The 20,582-nt window shown below is 41.1% G+C and overlaps 1 protein-coding gene across 1 annotated transcript; it reads right to left on the bottom strand.

Annotated features, from left to right (window-relative positions):
* Positions 1 to 1,635: 1,635 nt before the first annotated feature.
* On the bottom strand, positions 1,636 to 20,233 carry acanb (aggrecan b). The gene is made up of 19 exons (XM_053427579.1): positions 20,109 to 20,233; positions 14,693 to 14,771; positions 13,224 to 13,607; positions 12,629 to 12,803; positions 12,260 to 12,387; positions 11,870 to 12,163; positions 11,507 to 11,755; positions 10,887 to 11,061; positions 10,617 to 10,744; positions 10,205 to 10,498; positions 9,041 to 9,151; positions 8,778 to 8,885; positions 7,200 to 8,309; positions 6,977 to 7,081; positions 6,677 to 6,835; positions 5,921 to 6,003; positions 5,594 to 5,738; positions 5,014 to 5,196; positions 1,636 to 3,916 (listed from the first exon to the last, which is right to left on the bottom strand). The coding sequence occupies exons 2-19, from the start codon at positions 14,763 to 14,765 to the stop codon at positions 3,825 to 3,827; spliced, it is 3,996 nt and encodes a 1,331-aa protein (XP_053283554.1). The 5' UTR covers positions 14,766 to 14,771; positions 20,109 to 20,233; the 3' UTR covers positions 1,636 to 3,824.
* Between the last annotated feature and the right edge of the window lie 349 nt (positions 20,234 to 20,582).

Below are 20,582 nucleotides of genomic sequence, written 5' to 3' on the forward strand. Positions count from 1 at the left end.
TTCTAGTTGTACTATGTGCAAGTTGTTCTAATTACTCCGGTCATGTGCAGTAAGAGCACGGACAGGGTGTACACATGCACGCAGTCAAGTCAGGGTGACAGACAGGTACGCCAGCGATCATTTCATTTTCCTGCATGGGCCGCAGACACCATCTTTTTTTTCACCTGATGGATACTAGGATTGAAAGAGTATTTCAAAGAATGAGATAGGAAATGCTTCAGACACATCTTACTAACCCTACCCTACTAGTAGTGTAGAAGAGTAGAGATATCTGCCTCTGAACTGTAGTAGAGAATAAATGGAAAGTAAATATATAAATAATGTAATGTAAATAATGAAGGACAACTTGTCAGGTTGACATATTGAGCATGACCTATAGTTCACTAAATTTACTGTCCAACATATTATCTGGGTTTGCGACTCTTTACTTGATGATACAAATTAAGAAATCCTAAGTGGCCCTATACTTCTCACCACTGAGTAAACTATTGAATGTATTATATAGGGTAAGTGAACAATTAGTTATTTTGGCCGCAATAATTTTTTTGAATAACTGGGATGTCGGTCAACCAGACCACAACTGAAGGGTTTGAAAAGTGAAAATCTTTAAAGGACGGTAAATCTGAGGGAGCATTATTATCAGCTTACCTACACTTTCAAAAAAAGACAATCCAAAGATACTAATACTTAAATGAAAGCACTGACACACAGATATTATTATTGGGTCATGGCTGGAACATCATTAATGCTCATTAAGTAAATAGATGACATGTTAAGAAAACCTGCTTCACTCCTGAAATAAATTTATCAAATTTATCAAATGCATTTCTGAATCACCGTTTACCGACCCGTACTCACAAGTTGGTACAATCTCACTCACTGTTCAGACAGGAATGCCAGGGTAGAGAGGTGAGATGGGTGAGTGACCCACACAGAACAGCCACTGTATGTAAAGCTAACACGCGCCACTCTGTCTGGGTGCGCTGCACTTTCAGATGAGTGGAGTCAAACACGTCGCTGCGCCCTCCTGCTTCCGCATGCAAACAGACGTCCCAGTGATTATATGGCCTGCAAGTTTTATAAACATCCTATTTACACCTGTTGGCCAAACACGAGTGGACACACACACATCAACACACACAGTGATTTACAGTCCTACACACACTGCCACATACACATTGGATTAATATGCAGAGGAATGTACATTATGACTGCACAAACACACCACAGAGACGTATATACACACAAGACCACATATGTACTAATATACATGCAGGGCTGGTATTCCTGTTACGCACACACACACACATACACACACACACACACATACAGACAGTGTAGTGATGAAGGTAGTCACTGTAGAGGCTGATAAAGGTGCTATTTACTGTGTGTTTTTTTCCCGGCTGGCTTCCACCAGGAAGGTACAAACCAAACTAAATACCAGGTTTGTTCCTCTGGCTCTGAGATTTTCCCTCAAATTAAACTGCTCCAAGCAAAGATGGTGTTTCCAGAGAGCTGAGAAAAATGTGATTTCCATATGTCAGGTAATATACAATTCTGTAATGCTTGATACCAAGTAGCTAAGGAGTGATGAATTATAGTCTTGTTCACTACAGGACAATAATTTCAGAAACAGATGATTCCAAGTTTTATTTGGCCCAGCACAGTACATGTATACTGTATGTTCACATCAGGATTCGGGATCAGCACAAAATCACAACAGAGGTGACATCAACATTACACACGTTTTAGGTTTTCTGTCAAAAAGCATTTTAGTTTGTTGAATCAGGAGATCCCATAATCAAACAGTTTTAATTTCGAAATACCTTCACCGTTACAGCACATGTTGACTTCATGCTGAAATTTGCACAAACCAAAAACGTTTACAAATATTTGAGCAACAATACACTTTTACTTTGTGGCAAATGATCAAATTCACTGATTTAAGTCAACATTTGGTTGTACGTTCACTGAATTATGAGTGTGAATTGCTGTTTCAGTGTTTCTGAGTTGGTCTGTGAGAAGTCAGACATGGACACAAGTGTCTGCTCTCCAAGTTGAAGCTAATCTTGACCTTTAAAAGGTCATGGTCAACATTTATAACCTCCTCTCCCTCTTCTTAGCCCCTTCTCCATCTCCTTTGTCATCATTTTAAACACACGCCACTGCTTTCACAGCTCCTTTTCCCTAAAATGTCATTTGTCAAGTACTTTTCATTCGATCAGTCACATTAAACACAACCAGAAACCTCCACAAAGACGTATAAGGCTTAAATATAAAATCCAGATGTGTTGTCACATGTGCAGTCGGCTGTTAAATCAGTCATGTCCATTTGATATTTATTTAAACTAACAAATCAACAATGATGAATTCATGAATTAAACTGTTTGCTCTGTGCAAGTTATCAACAGATCCTGCTGTTCAGAAAGTTGTGAGAATATTTACAGTGAGGAGCTCATCATTCAAGCTCTGTGATTCACTGACGACCTGTCCTGAGTGCACCCCACCCCTCACCTAATGTGAGCTGCGATTGGCTCCAGCTCCCCTCCGTGACCCTCAGTGGATAAGCGCTACAGAAAATGGACGGATGGATACTCATTATTCTGCAAACCCTTAATCTAATAAAAATATGAGACAGTGCTGACATAGATGATGGATTGCTCTTGAGTTGTGAATGTAAAAATGAAATGATTTGCAACTTGAAACGACCTAATGAGGTGGAGTTTTGCACCAGTTCAGTGTCCTACTATAAATCTCACTTGTTAACTTAGTATAGTTTCCTTGCCGTGTGTCAGCTACAGGTGATTTTTTTATTTATAATTTTGATTACTATTTAAGCTGCACTGGATTCAAATGATTAGCACAGAAGTGACTGAAGAATCCCAAAAGTGCATGAGTTCTGACTGTTTCACTCCAGGTTTGTTGCAGTGACTTTAATCACGTTTTGAACTTTTTATTCATCATAAAATGGAACAGCACAATCGTGACAGTGCGTCATATCACAGCGGTTCTCAAACATGAGGTTGTGACAAAAACAAAATGTTTCTCCTGAAAGATACTTTAATGGTTTAAAAAAAATCTATTTCTACCACACCAATATATTTTGAATGCACTTCTCATCTGCTGTGACTGTGCTTTTATACAATCTTGAGTTGCTGTGAGGATCAGAGACTCGTGATGAATCAAGTTAAGCAAAACTCATCGCTGTCATTTCAGGAATCACAACCAAAAAGTTTGAGAATCATTGTCTGGACCTGCAATGTAAGATACTTTACTTTAAGTTATTTTAATTCCCACCAGTCTAGCAGTTGTAGTTCTACGACCCGATAAAAGAAAAAGGAAGATATGCTAACAAACACAGATCTAGAAAAATACCCTAAGAATTGCTAAAGTCTATGTAACAATGTGTCAGAGAATCCAGCTGCAATTGAAAACACTTTTGTTGGACTGTTTTAGACCTTGTGTGTGTCACTCTTGTTTCACTGTTTGACAGTGTTTAATCAACCTCACCTCGTGTGCAGGGCTGGTAAGGGATTGCAGAAAAATGTCTACTTGTGCATTAATGATGCTTGAGAATACTGGATCAAAGCTATAAATTAGATGCTATAAATACGAAGAAGAAACTGCCTTCAGAAGGTGCAGAGTGACACTCAAACATCCAAAACACCTGTCAATTACACTACCAGTGTCTAAATGTGCTTAAGTGTGTGTATATACATAAGAGGAGAATGTTATCTTTTTGGTCGGGCATTTGCATTGGTGTCCATGCTTCTTTGCAAAAGGGGTCCTTTGTGGCTCTCTGTTGTATGTCCTTTCAGTCCTGCTCAGAGCAGCTTCCTCTTTTCCTGTCGGCTGCTGACCGCTTTACTTCTTCTTCTGAGGGATCTTTTGTGTAGCCTGTTACTGTTGGCGCCGGCTGAGGAGGGAAAAGGTACGCATACTGATGATATCATGTAAACCGAAGGACTTATTAATTACCCTGAAGTGGCTAAAGGACCCGTTTGATTTGCACAGACTTTGCTATTGGCAAATACTACCCTTGGTGCACTGATACTTATTTTAATGCATTTACATTTTTTTCTAAGGTTTAATCCTCAAGTAACCTCAGGGAAATTTTGATCCTTTGAAAACCTTTAAAAAAAATGGAAGGGTTGAAGTCACCAACATTGAATAGATACTTCACACTAATGTGGTTTAAGATAAGATGCATTTATTCGTCCCAAACACATGCACAGCCATGCAAAGGCACACTCATGCAGGTAAGGAAATTTAATCTCTGCTTTTAACCCATCTGGTGCAGGACACACAGAGCAGTGAGCAGCCATGTACAGCGCTCGGGGAGCAGATGTTGGGGGAGTAAGGTGCCTTGCTCAGGGGCACTAGACAGGGTAGGGAGACTCTTGGATTTTTGGACAGATCAATCCAGGTTCGTCTTTTGTTGTCTCTCCGTGGAGTCGAACCAGAGACGAACCAGAGACCTTCTCTGCCCATAGTCCAAGTTTCTGCCACTAGACCACCGCCTCTCTACTTTTATATTTATATATTTATGTTTATATGGTTAATATCACATTATTGCAGAATTTATAAAAAATAATCTACATTTACGAGTTGAACATGACTAATAACGCCACCTAGTGTGTGCTGTTACAGGAGTTTTCACTCAAAGCTAGACAACCTAAACCTACTTTTAGCAGGCTAATTGGATTGTCGTATGTGTGTGTGTTTACGATAAATGTGTGGGGACCGATATTTATGAATACGGGTATTTTTTTGCAGCTTGATTGAATTTAAGGGGACTGGTAGAGGGCCTAGTTATAGTATATCATTTTGCTTATAGTGTTTTTTTTTTCCTTCATTTTACACTGTATCGGGTCTTTTTTTGTTTTGTTGTTTTCTGTTAAGCCTGCAAAGTTCAGCTTTGGTGTGACTTACACTGATGTGCTTTAGTTTCAAACATTTCTCCATTGTAGATTTTAAATTCATATTTCATGTTTTACAACGTGCAAACCTCACCATCTGTACATTCCACTTGTGGTTCCCCCCACTGTCCATCTGGCATACAGCGGATGACAGGCAGGTGGCGCTGTGTATAGCCTGCATCACAGTGGTAGCGGACTATAGAGTTGACAGGGTAGCGGTCTCTGCTGCTGCCCATTGGCCGGCCATGTTCCACGTCAGGGGGAGCTCCACACATTACTGCAACATCGTGACAGGTGAAGGTTAAAGCTTGTCTTGACAGAGGTAACTGGTTCATTTTGGTCCCATGGCCCTCTGCGCTTTGCCCAAACTAATGTGGATAAACCCTTTCTCTGTGCATTTGGGCCTCTCGTCCACATGTAAACAAGGCTCTAAATAGAGATTTGACAAACGCCTTCCAAAGACTTCTGTGTAACCACGTGTGCAACGTAAACCAGAGAATTTGGGAATTTAGACATTACAGTTTAACTCAAGCATGCCCACTCTTGCTTTGTGTCATGGGCATTTGCCAGAAACAACATCAATGGCGGTTATATAATGGTTTCTCTACCCCAAAATCACACAGTAGTGTAGACAATGTCTTGGTTCGACACATGTTCCAACCCAGTGAGCCTACCTGGTCCAGTCTTGCAGGTGAAGGGAAGGTGGTAGTTGCAGGGCACGTCATTCCACTGTCCGCCCTCATGCCAGATCATCACAACACAATTCTCCTCAGAGTTGAAGTAGTTATCTGGCTGGTTTGGCCTCCAGTTCACGAAGGTCTGAACATTGTAATATTTCAGTCGTTAAGCAAATACTTGAAGTAAAAAATGACAAGTCTACCATGAATATGTGTGTAGAGGCAATTAAGAAAGTAGTAAACCTCAAACGGTAGTGGTAGAAGTTCAACCTCCACTGAACCAAATCTAACAGACTATGAACAACAAGCTCCAGCCACACTCACCAGAGGACTTCTGTCTGTCCAGCGGAACTCATTCTGCACATCTTTGTCATTAAGCCCGATCCACTGGTAGTCCTGACCATTTGCTGTATCACAAAGACAGAGAGCTTACCTTCAGCACCAATCAAACATGTTATCCCCAGGAATTATGCTACCTTTTCTCATGATGACAGTGAGACTAAAACATAATTGAAACTAATCTTTGAAAACCATTATGTCACAATATGTTCGTTCAGCCAATACAAATTTAATGATAGTATGATGAATGGACAAACTGTAGCCTAGCTCCTAATTAGTAAAACAATATCTCCTACTACCTTTGTCAGAAGTGGATTTATCTGTTTTCTACATATTGGTGTATTGCTGTTATAAGAAATATGTAGTTGGGACAATTTAAATCTTCCTCTGGATTTTCACAAAATATACATATAAATATATCTAATTATCAAGGTCAAGTCTAGAGTCAAGTCACGTCTAGAGTCAGTCTAAAGGCCTTAAAGTTGATACCTATACTACATAACAACATCGACTGTTGACCTATGGTTGGGGGAACCTTGTTGCATCCCTTTACTTTCAGTATCTCTAAATCATGACATGACATAAACATTTCCTTAAACAAAATTTAAAAAAAAAGTTTTTCGTTTTTCTTGGCAACAATTAGGCTAAAATAAATTGTCCCTCAAAGACTAAAGCGAAATCAAAATTGGGAATCAATACCAACGCTGCAGATCAGTGGTTGTTTCTCAAACAGCTACTCACAGTTGACAAACTCCTGCTCTTCCTGGGAATTGATGCTGACCAAGTTAGCATTGAGCACCTGGCAGCGCTGCTCGGCCTCAGTCCAGGTATATCTCTCTGCAAAGTGCAGGTAACAGCTGCCACGGAACTCCAACCAGCCTTCAGCACATCCCTGCACCGCTACACACACAAACATACACATTTGGACACAAAATATGGACACAAATGAATGAAAAAAGGTTGAATCTCTGTAGTCTACTGTATTCCAATAAAACTTTGGTGTTTCAGCTATTTGGCTGTGAGTGGTTGTTGGTGACTCACGTGTTGAGCAGTCTTCACCAGTGAAGCCGTTGGGACACTGACACACAGCGATCTCTCCCTGCACAGAACAGGTTCCTGAGCCACAGGGGTTTGGATCACAAGGATCTACCGAGCCCGACAACAAATGGAAAGAGACTTAATAGTTCATCCAGTTTATATATAAAAGTATATGACATGGTGAAAGCAGATGAATTACTGCAAAGTCAACACCTAAACAACTTACTTTCAACAACATCAGGCTCCTCCACTACAGCAGGGGTTGCTAATGACACTGATGGTGCTGTGGTCGGGGTGGTGTAGGCTGCGTCTGGAGTCACAACATAAAGTGTGCGGCCTTCTCGTTCGTCCTCCCCAAGTCCAGATTGAGCAAGACTAGCAATGTTCTCTGAGTAAGTCATCGTAGAGTCAGGCGGCAGGATGCCAGAAATCTGCTCAGTCGTTGGTTTCTCATGAGGGACACCGCTTCCTGAGAAATGCAAGCTTTGCTCCAAAGTGCCGCTCAATTCATGGTGCATCCCTGACCCACTTCCCGACCCGCTAACCTCCACCACCCCCCGGCCCTGCTGAGGTTGGCGCTCCAGTGGAGATACGGTCACTTCAATCATCTCATCATCTGTTACATAAATGACATCATCACTGTGCTGGAAAGCATCTCCAGAGGCAGAGCCGCTGGCTGAAACACCGGAAGGAAAGCCACTTGGAAAGCCACTGTGGAACCCTGATCCAAAAGGACGATATCCAGAAACCTCCTGCTCACCTGATGGCTGAACTGTCAAGTCAATGGCACTGTGGTCAAGAAATGAGATGCCAGAAAATCCACCAGAGCCCGACCCAGAGACACTTCCTGATCCGGATGCACTTGATTCGATTATCATGATGCCCTCCTTGCCTAACAACTGTTCATCGGGTCTGTGCGTTTTTGAAACCTCCACCATCTTGCCATCAACCATGATGATCATCAAGTCTCCTCCACTGCCACTGATGCCTCCACTGCCACTGATGTCCCCACTGCCACTGGTAAAACCTGATCCTGATGCCCCAGAACCAGATTGTTGTCCATCAATCAACTCTCCAGATGCAGACGCACTACCCAGGTCACCAGACGAGAAGGTGTCTGCGCTTCCCCTTCCTGCCTCTTGGGGATCTCCAGAGGCTGACTGGTCTCCAGAGAAGACGTCAGTGTGTCCGCTGTAGGTGATGTCTCGTCCTGAACCAGAGGCGTCACCACTGGCACTGGAGATGCTAGATTCCCCTGAAGTCTCACCGCTGGCTGAGTGGTCAGCGGAACCTGAGCCTGACACATCAACAACGACTGGATATACCGTGGCCATCACTGCAGGATACAATCAGAATATGGTAAAAAGGACACATTAGCCATTGTACTTTATTTTGTCTTGTTTAACAAAGAGATATGTAGGACTGAGGTTGGCGCTCCAGTGCAGATACTGTCACTTCAATCATAATTATGATAATTATTGGTAGCCTCTTTTCCGCAGCATTTTCCAGAAGGTAACAAGTTAAGTGGCCAAACCAATAACAGGGGTTCTCACCACCTGGTAACTTAAAAAGCTGTCTTATTAATACCTTATTGATTTTCTATAAAGTATTAGTTAATGTTTTATTAACAATAACGTGGCCATAATTCCAATTTATAACACCTAATATTTGTTATTAGAAGCTGAATTGTTTCATTACATTTGTCACTTTTACAGAAAAAACATACATTTCGATGATTTCAAGCCATTAACAAGGATAGTAAAAGACTAAGACAATTTCATTTACATGTCTCTGGATGTCTTACCAGGAGGAACACCTTGGTGAGTTATGATGGTTGTCTGGTTGATAAATTCCTCTATTTCAGTAATATTTACACTGTATTCCGTTTCATTGTAGACTACAGTAGTTTCACCTGAAAATAAACACATGGGTGTTAATACTAACTTGGTAAATAGGAAAATAACTGACTTACAATGATAATGTTAAATAACAAAGTAGTTTGGTCATTAGAACCATTCCCAGATATTACAGTAAAAAATAAAATTATATTGACTGAATATGTCTTACCAGTTGGTGCAAGGTGATCAATTGTAGCTGTTGTCTGATTGATAATATCCACTGTCACTATTGTCAGATTCACACTGGTTTCAATTTCACCGTGAACAACCGGGAATTCAGCTGAAAAACAGACAAAATAGGATAAATACCACTCGTTAAATCAGACATCATCATATCATTGTGAAAATTATTGTATTAAGTAAATAATAAGTCACATTACAGAAATGACTTGTAACATTTTTGCTGATGTATCCCAACTCTGTCAAAGCAACTTCACCTTTATCAACTACACGTTTAATGTTGCAATGTGTTATTCAATTTAAAATGGTTTAAAACTGAGGTTGGTTGACACCAATGTTGGACATTGTTAAGTTTACAATTGTTGTACTTAATCTGGCAAATTTTCCCATCTATTTTCCCAACACATTTTGTACAAATTATGTCAATCAGTGGTGCGGGCAGACATTTAAAGTAGAGAGCAGCATTAAGTGGGAGAAGGAGCAGGGTTTTTTTCACAGGTCTGATAAGCAGTCAACACATTTTTCAGATCAATATTCACAACTTTTCAAAATATAAGCTCTTTAATTACACACGGTATAAAGCATTGCAGCAACAAATCAAACATTTAGCTTTTACTTAATTGCCAAACAGAAAGTGATTCTATGAATGTTGTTGCAATAATGGAGATCAGCGAGTGATTTGAAGTTGTGTGTGTATGTTATTATGTCTGTGCATCTATCTGTGTACACATATGGGTGTATACATATGTATAGCCTATGTGTGTGTACAGTATGTGCATGTTTTATTATGTTTAATAATAAAAAGTAATATAGTGGTATTGCGTATGATTATATAAATCATTTGGTGAATTTGTCGTTTGGGAACCACAATGTTGGCAAATATGTTTTATGTGTGTAACATCTATTTAATTTTACTGTATAATGTAAACAACCAGTATATATGCATTGTACCTGTTGAAGTTTTAGTTGGGTAGTGAGACGCTCGTCCAATAACAACTCTGATTGAATGTGTATGCTTTTATAGCCTTGTATAGCAACATTTCAATATCCAGAAATAGTCAGACTAATGAAAGGCTTCTTTGTATCAATTTAGCACTTGATGATGATTTAATAATCTTAATAATATCTTGAATATAAAATAATCCATCCCTACCTTTGAAACAGTATGCGTCATAACGCGAGTGCTCATCAGGGAATCCTGTCTGGTTGGGGTAGGCGTAGATGATCTGAACCCCCACATTTCCGCCTCCACAGTGGGACCTGGGGGTTGTGATGGGGTAACGGACACTGCGGTCCATCAGCCAGCCGGGACGGCACTTGTCAAGTCCTTGGTTCCAGGCGGCGTACAGCTGCCCGGTGGTGGCCAGACTGGTGTTCAGTTTCTGACAGTGCTGGACGGCCTCATCATAGGAGAAGCTGTCATAGTCACTGGTGAAGAAGACCTCCCCTGAGAGAGAATGAGTATTTAGCAGCATCCACAAGAGTCCAAACAGGTCAGATACGATACATATTAAAATAATAGTTGACAATTGCTGTAGGGTGTGAGAACGGTTAATGCTGCTCACCTTGCAAACGTTCCACGTAACAAAATACATCATAATTTTCGTTGGCTGGCCTCAGGCCATAGGACCTTACTCCTGGAAGATGTGGCAGATTACCTGCACAGTTATCTCTGGGTGACACAATTGGATACCTGGTAATAAAGGAATATACATCATGTTAAGGCTTTGTGTTGTCGTATATTTCTTTAGAGATTGACTTTAATATACAAAATGGAACCATTTCCAGTTCCAAGTTCTAGATGTTATTCCCTGAAGTCTATTGATCTGTCCCACCTGACAGTCTGATCACGGAGCCAGCCTGCATCACATTGGTGAAGGCCTTTCTCAAATGCTGCCTGCAGCTGCAGAGGACTGGCAATGACCGCACCAATACTCTTGCAAGCCTGGTGAGCCTCCAAAAAGGTCAAAGTGTACCGACCAGTGATGGGTCGATAGTGGAACACCACACCTGGGAAAAGCGATGGAGAGAAATAAGAAAGTTGGTGGTGACTTAGAGACATGTTGTCTTGTTTTATCTGACAGTATTTTATTTCTCTTTTTTTACTAAGCATTACCAGTTTAGTTACATATTTATGCATATTTCCTGATGTCGATTGTGGTAATTTATTACATAGAAATAATGGGTCTGGCAATAGACAGGCTCAGGGCGTGCATTTGATTTTTATTCTCCTATTTTGGCCACCAAGTACCTTGAATGGTTCAACTTGGCAGTCTCAATCCAAAAGCCCATTTTAAGCATAAAGTATCTAAAAATCGACTCTAATACCAGAGCCAAATTTCCATATACTCTTTTCGTAGTTGTAAACTTTTTCTTGTACTGCTCATTTTTTTCCTATGCTAAAAAGACAGAAAATATTACAACGATTTTGTAATCGACCACAAAACCCGCTCACCTGTGGGAGCCATGGCAGCATCTAGGCCTGTCAGCTCAAGTCCAGGCACACGCACAACAGGAGTCACTTTGGTGTATGTGTCTATCACACTGGGGGGGATGGGCAGTGGGGAGAGTGTGTCCACTCCTGCGCCCCTGATCTCTTCACCCCCAGGTGAGGGAGACAGGCCTGGGTACACCCCAGGGGCGGGTGTCATTCGGATGATGTCTGGAAAAGGCGTGGTCCTTATGACATCTTCACCCAGACCATCTGAAGAAACCAGATTGTAATGACTCACATGTTTTGTTGCCTCATTAGTCAGAAACTTAATCGAGAAATTCAATATAGCAATGACCAAATAACTATTTCCCATAAAGGATTTACCTTGGAAGCAGATGGCATCATAACGAGAGTCTGGGTAGGGGTATCCAGTCTGGTTTGGGAAAAGGTAGACAGTTCTCACACCCAGAAGCCCCCCTCCACACTGAGGCCTGGCGATGTTAATTGGGTAGCGCACACTCCTGTCGGCCAGCCAGCCAGCGTTACACACATCCATGCCAGCTTTCCAAGCCAGGTACAGTTCTCCAGTGGTAGCGAGCCGAGCACCAAGTTTGGCACACTGATCTCCTGCTTCGTAGAAAGTAAACTTCTCCACAGACATTGAGTAGAAGACTCTGCCTGGGAGGAGAGACGTGCAGACAAACAGGTTTACATGACAGGGAGCAGTGGTGAGTACATTATAGAGGTTTCACGTGGGCCTTGTTTGATGAGTACCTGATATCTTCTCGGCAAAACAATACACGTCATAGGTCTCGTTGACATCTCTCACTCCATAGGTTCTCACACCAGGGAAGTTCTCCTTGTCTCCAAAGCAACGTTCGCGGGGCTCATGGATTGGGTATCTTGAAAGATTAAGAGGCCGGATTAGCTAAACCTAACTCAAAGACATAACACTTTTAACATTAAAGTCTGCAATCACATTAATTATTTTATTCTTTTCTATTTCCTCTTGTGTTTGTGTAGCTTTTCTCTCACCAGGTCAGCTGGTTTCCCCCTATGTGAGTGTGAATTTCTTTGACTGCAAACTGTCCACAGTGACCCTGAATGAATACGTAGTTAAGTAGCTGGAGGGGTGAAGATTACCTAACAGTTTGATCAGAGAGCCATCCAGCATCACACTGGTGGTATCCATCATCGTAAGCAGCCAAGAGCTGGGCTGGAGTGGCGATGGTGGCACCGTTTTGGATACAGGCTGCCTTGGCCTTCTCAAATGTCAGGGTATAGCGGGTGGTGATGGCTCGGTAGTGGAACACAATACCTGTGAGATACAGAGAGTGAGCAGAGGACAGAAGAACTGTTTTAAAATATTTGCCATTTTGCCAACTCTTTCCAGAGGTGGGGGGTTTGAATATACAGCCAGTTGATCTCGATGGATGGATTTTAGATAATTCAAAGGTTTCTTTAACCTTATCTTTTTGTCAGAGGTATTCTACAGATTATCTTAATCAAAAGAGAAACATATGGCTGTGTAAGATTACATATTTTGTTGTACATGTTCATAAAGATCATTTTCTGTGAGGAAAATCTAGAATCGGTCGAAATAGTTTGCAATGCTTGGACTGGAAAAAACACTGAAATTTAGCTTACTTTCAGTCTGGACAAAAAGAGATAAAAAATACTACTTTAATTTTGTTTGTAAACTAAAGTGAATAGCATTGTTTATCTTTCTGTAGCATACCCTGAACCAGGATGTCCACAGAGTCGTAGTTATCCTCGATACCGTGCATCACCTCGCAGCGGTAAGTGCCAGAGTCTTTGGACCTCAGCTCTGTTATCTCCAGAGAGGCATCAGTGGGCACCAGGGGATAGTTGACCATCGTCACTCTGTCCAAATACTCTGTCTCCACCTGAACCTTTCCCTCTGATGCCACCAGAATGGTGGTAACTTTCTCCTTGGTGATATAGGACCACTTGATGCGGTGGGAGAGTGGGGCAATGGTTGGGGCTCCAGGGTCACTGACGGTGTTGTCCTGGAAGTAGCACGGTACCACTACCTTCGCTCCCATCAGAGGACGGAGAGGCACCTCCATCGGGATGCTGACACGCAATGTGCCGTCCATGTCTGTGAAAATGGTATTTCAAGGTTTAATTCAATTTTTTTTATGAGGATACAACCTAATTCAAGGTGAAGATTTATGTTTTGGCAAAGTCTCAGCCTTAGTAGGACAACGCTGGATTTTAGTGTGACCTACAAACACATTCACAAACTAATGATTGCAGAACTTACAAACAAGGCAGGAGAAAACAGGGGTTAAGGGTTTTTGATTAAAGACAAAAAGAAGCCAGGGATTGATCCACCTGCTACATCTACTATATATGGATATATGTGTTCTACCAACCGAAGAAAACTTAAATATTTATTTCTAACATCTATTTTTTTTAGGGGGGGGGGGGGGGGAGTATTTCCTATGGCTTTGAATAGTCTATGCTAAAATTATCAACCATCAGGCCAGAGGGGCATACAACACCCTGGAAAGGTCAGCAGCGTATCACAGGGACAACATACAGATACACTGGTACGATTGAGCTCTATGTTTAGTGCAAATTACCAAACTAAGATGGTCAAAAAGCTCATGAGTCATTGTCAGACATGTCAGAGGCAGGAGGTGACGTAATAATTCTGCTTGATTTGTTCTACCAACCGAAGAAAACTTAAATATTTATTTCTAACATCTATTTTTTTTAGGGGGGGGGGAGTATTTCCTATGGCTTTGAATAGTCTATGCTAAAATTAAGGAAGGAACAAAAAAGACCGGACTGATGAATACAAGAATGACACGTCTTGATATTAGTTTCTCAATGTCTTCAAACTACACAACTTTTATATTTAATAATAATAATATAGTTTGGAGTTTTTCTATTTTCATCTCATTTGTTCTAGATTCTGTCTTAATGCTTATCAGTACTTCTTAGTACATTTCCCCTTGCGCTGCTACTTCCTTGTGTCGCTCTGTCAATTTTGAATTTCCCCTATGGATGATATAATAAAGACCCATCTTATCTTTATCTTATCTTATCATATTGTTTCCAAGGCATCTGGAGAGAAGTTGGTATTTTTTACAAACAGATGAAAAGGCAAAGACTTAGTTTAATAACACAATCAAATGCAATGAGTGCTAATTAATTATTATTATTTTTCAAACTTACCATCATGATTGTCAAATGCTATTGTTGCCTGGATGAGGGGCAGGGACACACACAGCAGAAGCAAGGGGGTCATCGTTACCTGAAAAAAAAAAAGTTGAATCAAGTAAAACTTTTTTTTAAACTGAAACAAACTTTCTAACCTATCTTCACCAGAAATGCTCATTGAATGAACGCTGAAGCGAATGTGTGAATGAATGAATGATTTATTTATGCCTAAGTTCTCTCCATCCAAGTTTTTTAACATTCATTATCTGTGGTTTCCAGCGCATTTGGTGATTACGTCAACCTCGTTAGCTAAAACAAATAGGACGTCAAGGGTCTCTTGTATCATTTGGAAATATCATACATGCTTGAAGAGGAATGAAAGCCCCTCTCTGTCTCTGGGCACAGGAAATGTCTTTAATGCTAAAATAAGTTCAGGCAGCGAAATGGCGAGGTATGATTCATTCACCTGTAATGCTTTTCCATTTGTTAATGCAAAATGACTGTTGAAGTGAGGTTTAGTTTTCCAGCGTCCTAACTGTCCTAGTGTTTTTTGTTTGTGTGTGTTTGTGAGTGTGTGTGTGTGTGTGCGTTTGGGTGGGTGTGGGTGTTTGCTTGAGTGGGCACAGTGCGTCTTTGTTTCGGTGTTGACAGTATATTTACACTGCGTGCATACAGGGTAATGCTATATGCTGCTGTCAAATATAACACGATTTGTATAAATTTAAATACACCATACAGGGTGGCCTTTGCCATCCACTCTGACTGAGACTGAGGATCCTTCCAAAAAAGAGTAAAAACCTGCGCTGAAATTTAAATGTCATTGTCTGCTGTGTTGTGTCTGTCAGTCCACAGCTTTTATGCACAATGAAATACTCTTAGAGCTATTGTGTTCATTTTAGTGGAGTCTTGTACAGGTATCCATGGTACCAACACAGAGTCTCAATCCTCATCCCCTCACTTTTCTTTCATTTTCTCCATGTCAGAATTTAAATTTGCTGAATGCATTAGCTTGTGACCAAATAACGGCAAAACCAACAACAGTCCTATCAGCCAGTTGTGCTCTATCCTACATAATCAACCATCAGGCCAGAGGGGCGTACAACACCCTGGAAAGGTCAGCAGCGTATCACAGGGACAACATACAGATACACTGGTACGATTGAGCTCTATGTTTAGTGCAAATTACCAAACTAAGATGGTCAAAAAGCTCATGAGTCATTGTCAGACATGTCAGAGGCAGGAGGTGACGTAATAATTCTGCTTGTTTTTGTTTACAGCACATCAACAATGGTATCAGCTCTAGTCACCACAAATTCTCTTGACAACTTCTACGTGTGTACCACCACTGTTTCGCTCGAAGATATTTGTTTTCTTTTGTTGCTTTTTTTTCATTTTGATGTTGTAAAGGACGCATTGGAAGAATGTGGGCAGTGATGGTTACATCATTTGAAATGGTCATGTGTCTTTTCTTACTTGCAGCATAAATGTGTCACAGAGCTGCTACAATGTTGCCAACACCAAAAAAAAATTATTGATCAAGCTTCTATATTCCAAATGCTGCCTCTGAAGGATTTGTTTGTCAAAAAAAGTTTCTTCCTCAAACTATAATCAGAGTCTGGCAACTTGAAAGCAAAAAGTTTCAATATCACAAACCCACAACTGTCAAGCCCAGATAACCACATTGCTTATTTTCTCTCAACTTTCCACTGCTGTGACGTGCAGAACAGTCAAACACTCCAAACCATTGCTGAAGTCCCAACTGAACACTCATTGTGAGGCGTTCATGAGACCTGGGGCGGGCTGCAGTTCATTCCTAACAGCCACAGAGAGACCTTTTGAATCAATAAGCCTGAAGCTCACAGTTGTAGAGCATATGCAGTTACTGAACTGAGGTTGGCAGGCAACGGCGGTGAAGGTCCAAAGGAGCTATTCACTAACCCCTCAAATTCCGCAATAAAAATCACCATCAATGTGTTTTGTATTTAACACACAATCAATCAGTCAAGCTTTATTCTAATGTTGTCTTTCATACAGGTTAATGTCATTCAGACAAGCTGATAATATGGATACAAACTGTTTCCACATGGTTACATTTTTATAGTCACATTCATACGTGTGTGTGTGTGTGTTTGTGTGTGTGTGTGTGTGTGTGTGTGGGCTGCTAACATTCTTAGAGTTCCACAGATCCAGCATACAGTACAGTAGGACTAATATTTGCGCTGCTGTCTAAGATGTGCCTGAGTGTGAATGTTGGACCAGTTTAAGCGGAAACATAAAATACTGCAAAGTATGTTTAGACAGAGAGAGAAATCCACCTTGGAATCCTGTAATATGTTTATTATCACACTGCAATGTTCAGTCCAGTGACTGACATTGTTGTAACTTACTGAGGATTCCAGATTTTTTTGCCTTTTCTGGAAATTTGAGAATTAAAACAAATCTGTCTATTAGCTTTTTAGTTTTGAGCCACTGCCAGTGGAATGCATGTCATCTCTGGATCTTCAGTTTTGGACTTCTCTTTGGATGATTGATGGAAGTGCTGCATCCGTAGGTTTATGATTTTAAAATGATATGAAATGTAATTTTCCTTTCTTTTTTCCACTTTCTTTGTGCAACATGAAACTATTTCAGCTATGTGAAAAATGTCTTGACATAATGTGTTTCGAAATAGAAGCAATCAATATCTAAATGTGCAGCCAACAAACGGAATATATAAAGTTTATCTTCACTGAATGGCTGGACTGGATATCATTTTTATCAATCCTGATTTTACTTGAACACTGACCACCCAACCGACGATCAGTCATACTGGGTGTGGTCAGATTTTAAAATTTCAACCAGAAAGTGCAGTGAAACTGCTTTTCAGCCAAACATGACATTTTCCAGCAATAAAAGTTAAACAAATAATAAAATAATTGGTTAAATTCGAATATATCACTGTTTATAAAAAGGTGATTCATTCATATATTTTCTTGCTGTGACCTTGCATAAAAAGCCCTACTTTCACTGGGCCTCACCAAAAAGGGATAAAGACGGTAAAAATCTGGCAGTCAATCAAACTCTGCTCACAGAGTCCTGATACACACAGAACGCCAGCATAAGCTTCCCCCGTTTCTCTAATCAAGCCAACCAAAACCTCCTCATCGCTCTCTATCCAATCATCGAGCAGATCCTCGACTCTCTTTAATTCATAATTTAAACTGCGGCAACTTCGCTATGTGCACCAGCATTCGTGAGCAAGCCACGCCAGGGCAGGTCAAGCCAATCAGCCCTTGCTCCACAGTGTGCCCATTTAGTTCAGTGGGATGGCTGCAGCTCCCCTGTTCGGTCGCTGTGGTATGTTCCGCTCCCAGCTGAGGAGGACAGCAATAAGGCCTTGGTCTGTTCCAGCAACGGACAGGGGCAGGGTCTTGAAGGGGTGCAACTCTGCCAAGGTAAACACAAGGCAGGCATCCAGGGGAGCCCCCTCCACCCTTTACCACCACCATCACCTCACTAACTCCCCCCTCCACCCACTCTCCTGCAACCCTCCAAAGTCCCTGAGCAGCAGAACAGAGTCGACATTGATACACACACACACACAGGAACACAGACCAACACTCATGGATCACCAAGGGGATGTGTGGGAGTGCACGTCTGATGCCCCTGGTAAAGAGAGAGTGTGTGTTCATATATGAGCAGTGACACACACTGTAAGGCCTGTATTTAAGAACACACACGGACGACACTTGTACAGTCAGATCGGTGGAGAGGAAAAATCATATTCATAGATGCTAATGGGATCATTAGTACAGTACATGTCTTCTTACTTGCTCAGCAGACTACGGCTGGAGACATCCATGATCAGCATTACTCAGTTAAATGTATCAAACATGCACAAGTAGACACACACACACACACACACACACACACTGATTGATGCAACAAGTCTATTTAAGCTCTCGCTTGAGAGTTAATTCTCAAAGATAGTTTAGTTATTTGCTTTGACTGACACCTGAGAATTACAATTCTCCTGAGAATTACAATTCTCAGGTGCTCACACAGCCTGATGTTACCATGTTCGAGATGTGACTTTTGAAAGAAGTTGCCTATTTGTTTTCTCAAAATGAAACACCCCTTTGTACCGCTCAGGTGCTCCACTCAGAATCTGATTTCAAAATGAAAATCATTATTTTCCCTCCTTTTCAATTTAGGAAGGATGCCAGATCTCTTTCCAATGGTGTATGTTGGAGCTTGTGTGACAATATATGATCAGAAAAGCAATGACTGAGCTGTATGTCTCATGTTCAGCTCAGTCATGTCATGCAGGGTCTACTAAGTGTTGAACCTACGCAAGGGGTAGTGAGATAACTCTAGCAGGGTTGTTAGATGATTATGATGTAAGAAAGTAGAACAAACATATTCTGTCATACAAAATATTTTTCACATTGCTGGATAATTTGACCTTTCCAAACCTCAAAAGATCATTCAGAAAAAAGATTAAAACCCCTCGCTGTTTGGTTTTAGAGTTATGGGGTTAGGGTTGCAAAATAAGTAGACATGTTGAATGCAACCACTGACAAATCGACGTTGCATTTTTTACAATTTTACTAATCGAAAATATTGTGAACATACGATCGATAAATGAGAGTATTGTCATTATCTGATCAGTTGTCTTGTACAAACACATTGAATTCAGACACTGATTTATCATTTGTATTGTCATGCAGTGCCATTAATGCCACTAATCATCCAAAGAAGCCATCCAGAAAAACTGACCTTGTGAATATGGAATCATTTCCATGTTTTACCTTTACTCCTCTTATTTTAGCCTCATTCTACTGCACATCTGAAAATCACCAAGGATACTCTCCCTGGCATAATTATGTTTTTTGGAAATTTGACCAACAAATCAAACATTGACAATTAGTTTCAAACAAAGTGGATTCTATTCATCAAATCAACGCTGCCATACTTAGAAACCAAGTGAACTTCCTCCAAGTAAATCTCCTATACCAGTGGATCGCAAACTTTTTACAGTCCCGTACCCCGTCAGACATTCGATCTCCAACTAAGTACCCCCCGCAGCACGTGCGATAGGACACGAAAGATGGTGAGCTATGCAAAACGCACATCAACTATTTTCCCGCGTACCCCCTGAACCACTTCGCGTACCCCTGGGGGTACACGTACCCCAGTTTGGGAACCAATGTCCTATACGATAAAATGTCCACAAAACAGTCAGAATACATCAAACCTGACTTCCATTTGTTAACAGGTAACTTCCCAGGGAACAGAACTGCTTGATACTGCAGAAGAATTTTCAAAAGTTACCTTTAGTTTGACAAAGTACCTGAATCAATACCTGTCCACCAAAGCAAAGGCTGGAGACTCAAAGTTTCCCCCTGAAACCCAGTCACAGTATTCCTCCAGTGGTGAGTCGTAAACGTACCGTTAATGCTCCAAAGCTCCCAGTGCCAGCGACTCCACGGGCCTCTCACTCCTGCCTGGGTAGGAGAGCAGAAAGAAGCTTTATTCAAACTCCGCTGCACATTTAGATGTTGGACAGAGACACGGAGGGGGAGGGAAAGAGAGAGAGAGAGAGAGAGAGAGAGAGAGAGAGAGAGAGAGAGAGAGAGATGTGTTCCTCTCCTGCCAGTTGGTGAGGTCATACAAACAGCCTCCAATATCAGAATGCAGAACCAGAGAAAATCTGAAGAGGGAAGAAAGGATCTAATTATCCCAGTGTTGCCACAGTTATTGGTCACTCTGGTTTAAATTATGGTTGGTGTTGCAACACACTCAGAACGAGTGTGGTAACAACATAAAACTGTAGTCAAATGTCGAAGTCAAAAACCTTCATGGGTGGATGTGCATGTTTCAAATAATTTATTACAGATTTATTATCAGTGAAATCATTTAAAAG

Source organism: Pleuronectes platessa, chromosome 7 (assembly GCF_947347685.1).
Source record: "Pleuronectes platessa chromosome 7, fPlePla1.1, whole genome shotgun sequence".
NCBI classification, from domain to species: domain Eukaryota; kingdom Metazoa; phylum Chordata; class Actinopteri; order Pleuronectiformes; family Pleuronectidae; genus Pleuronectes; species Pleuronectes platessa.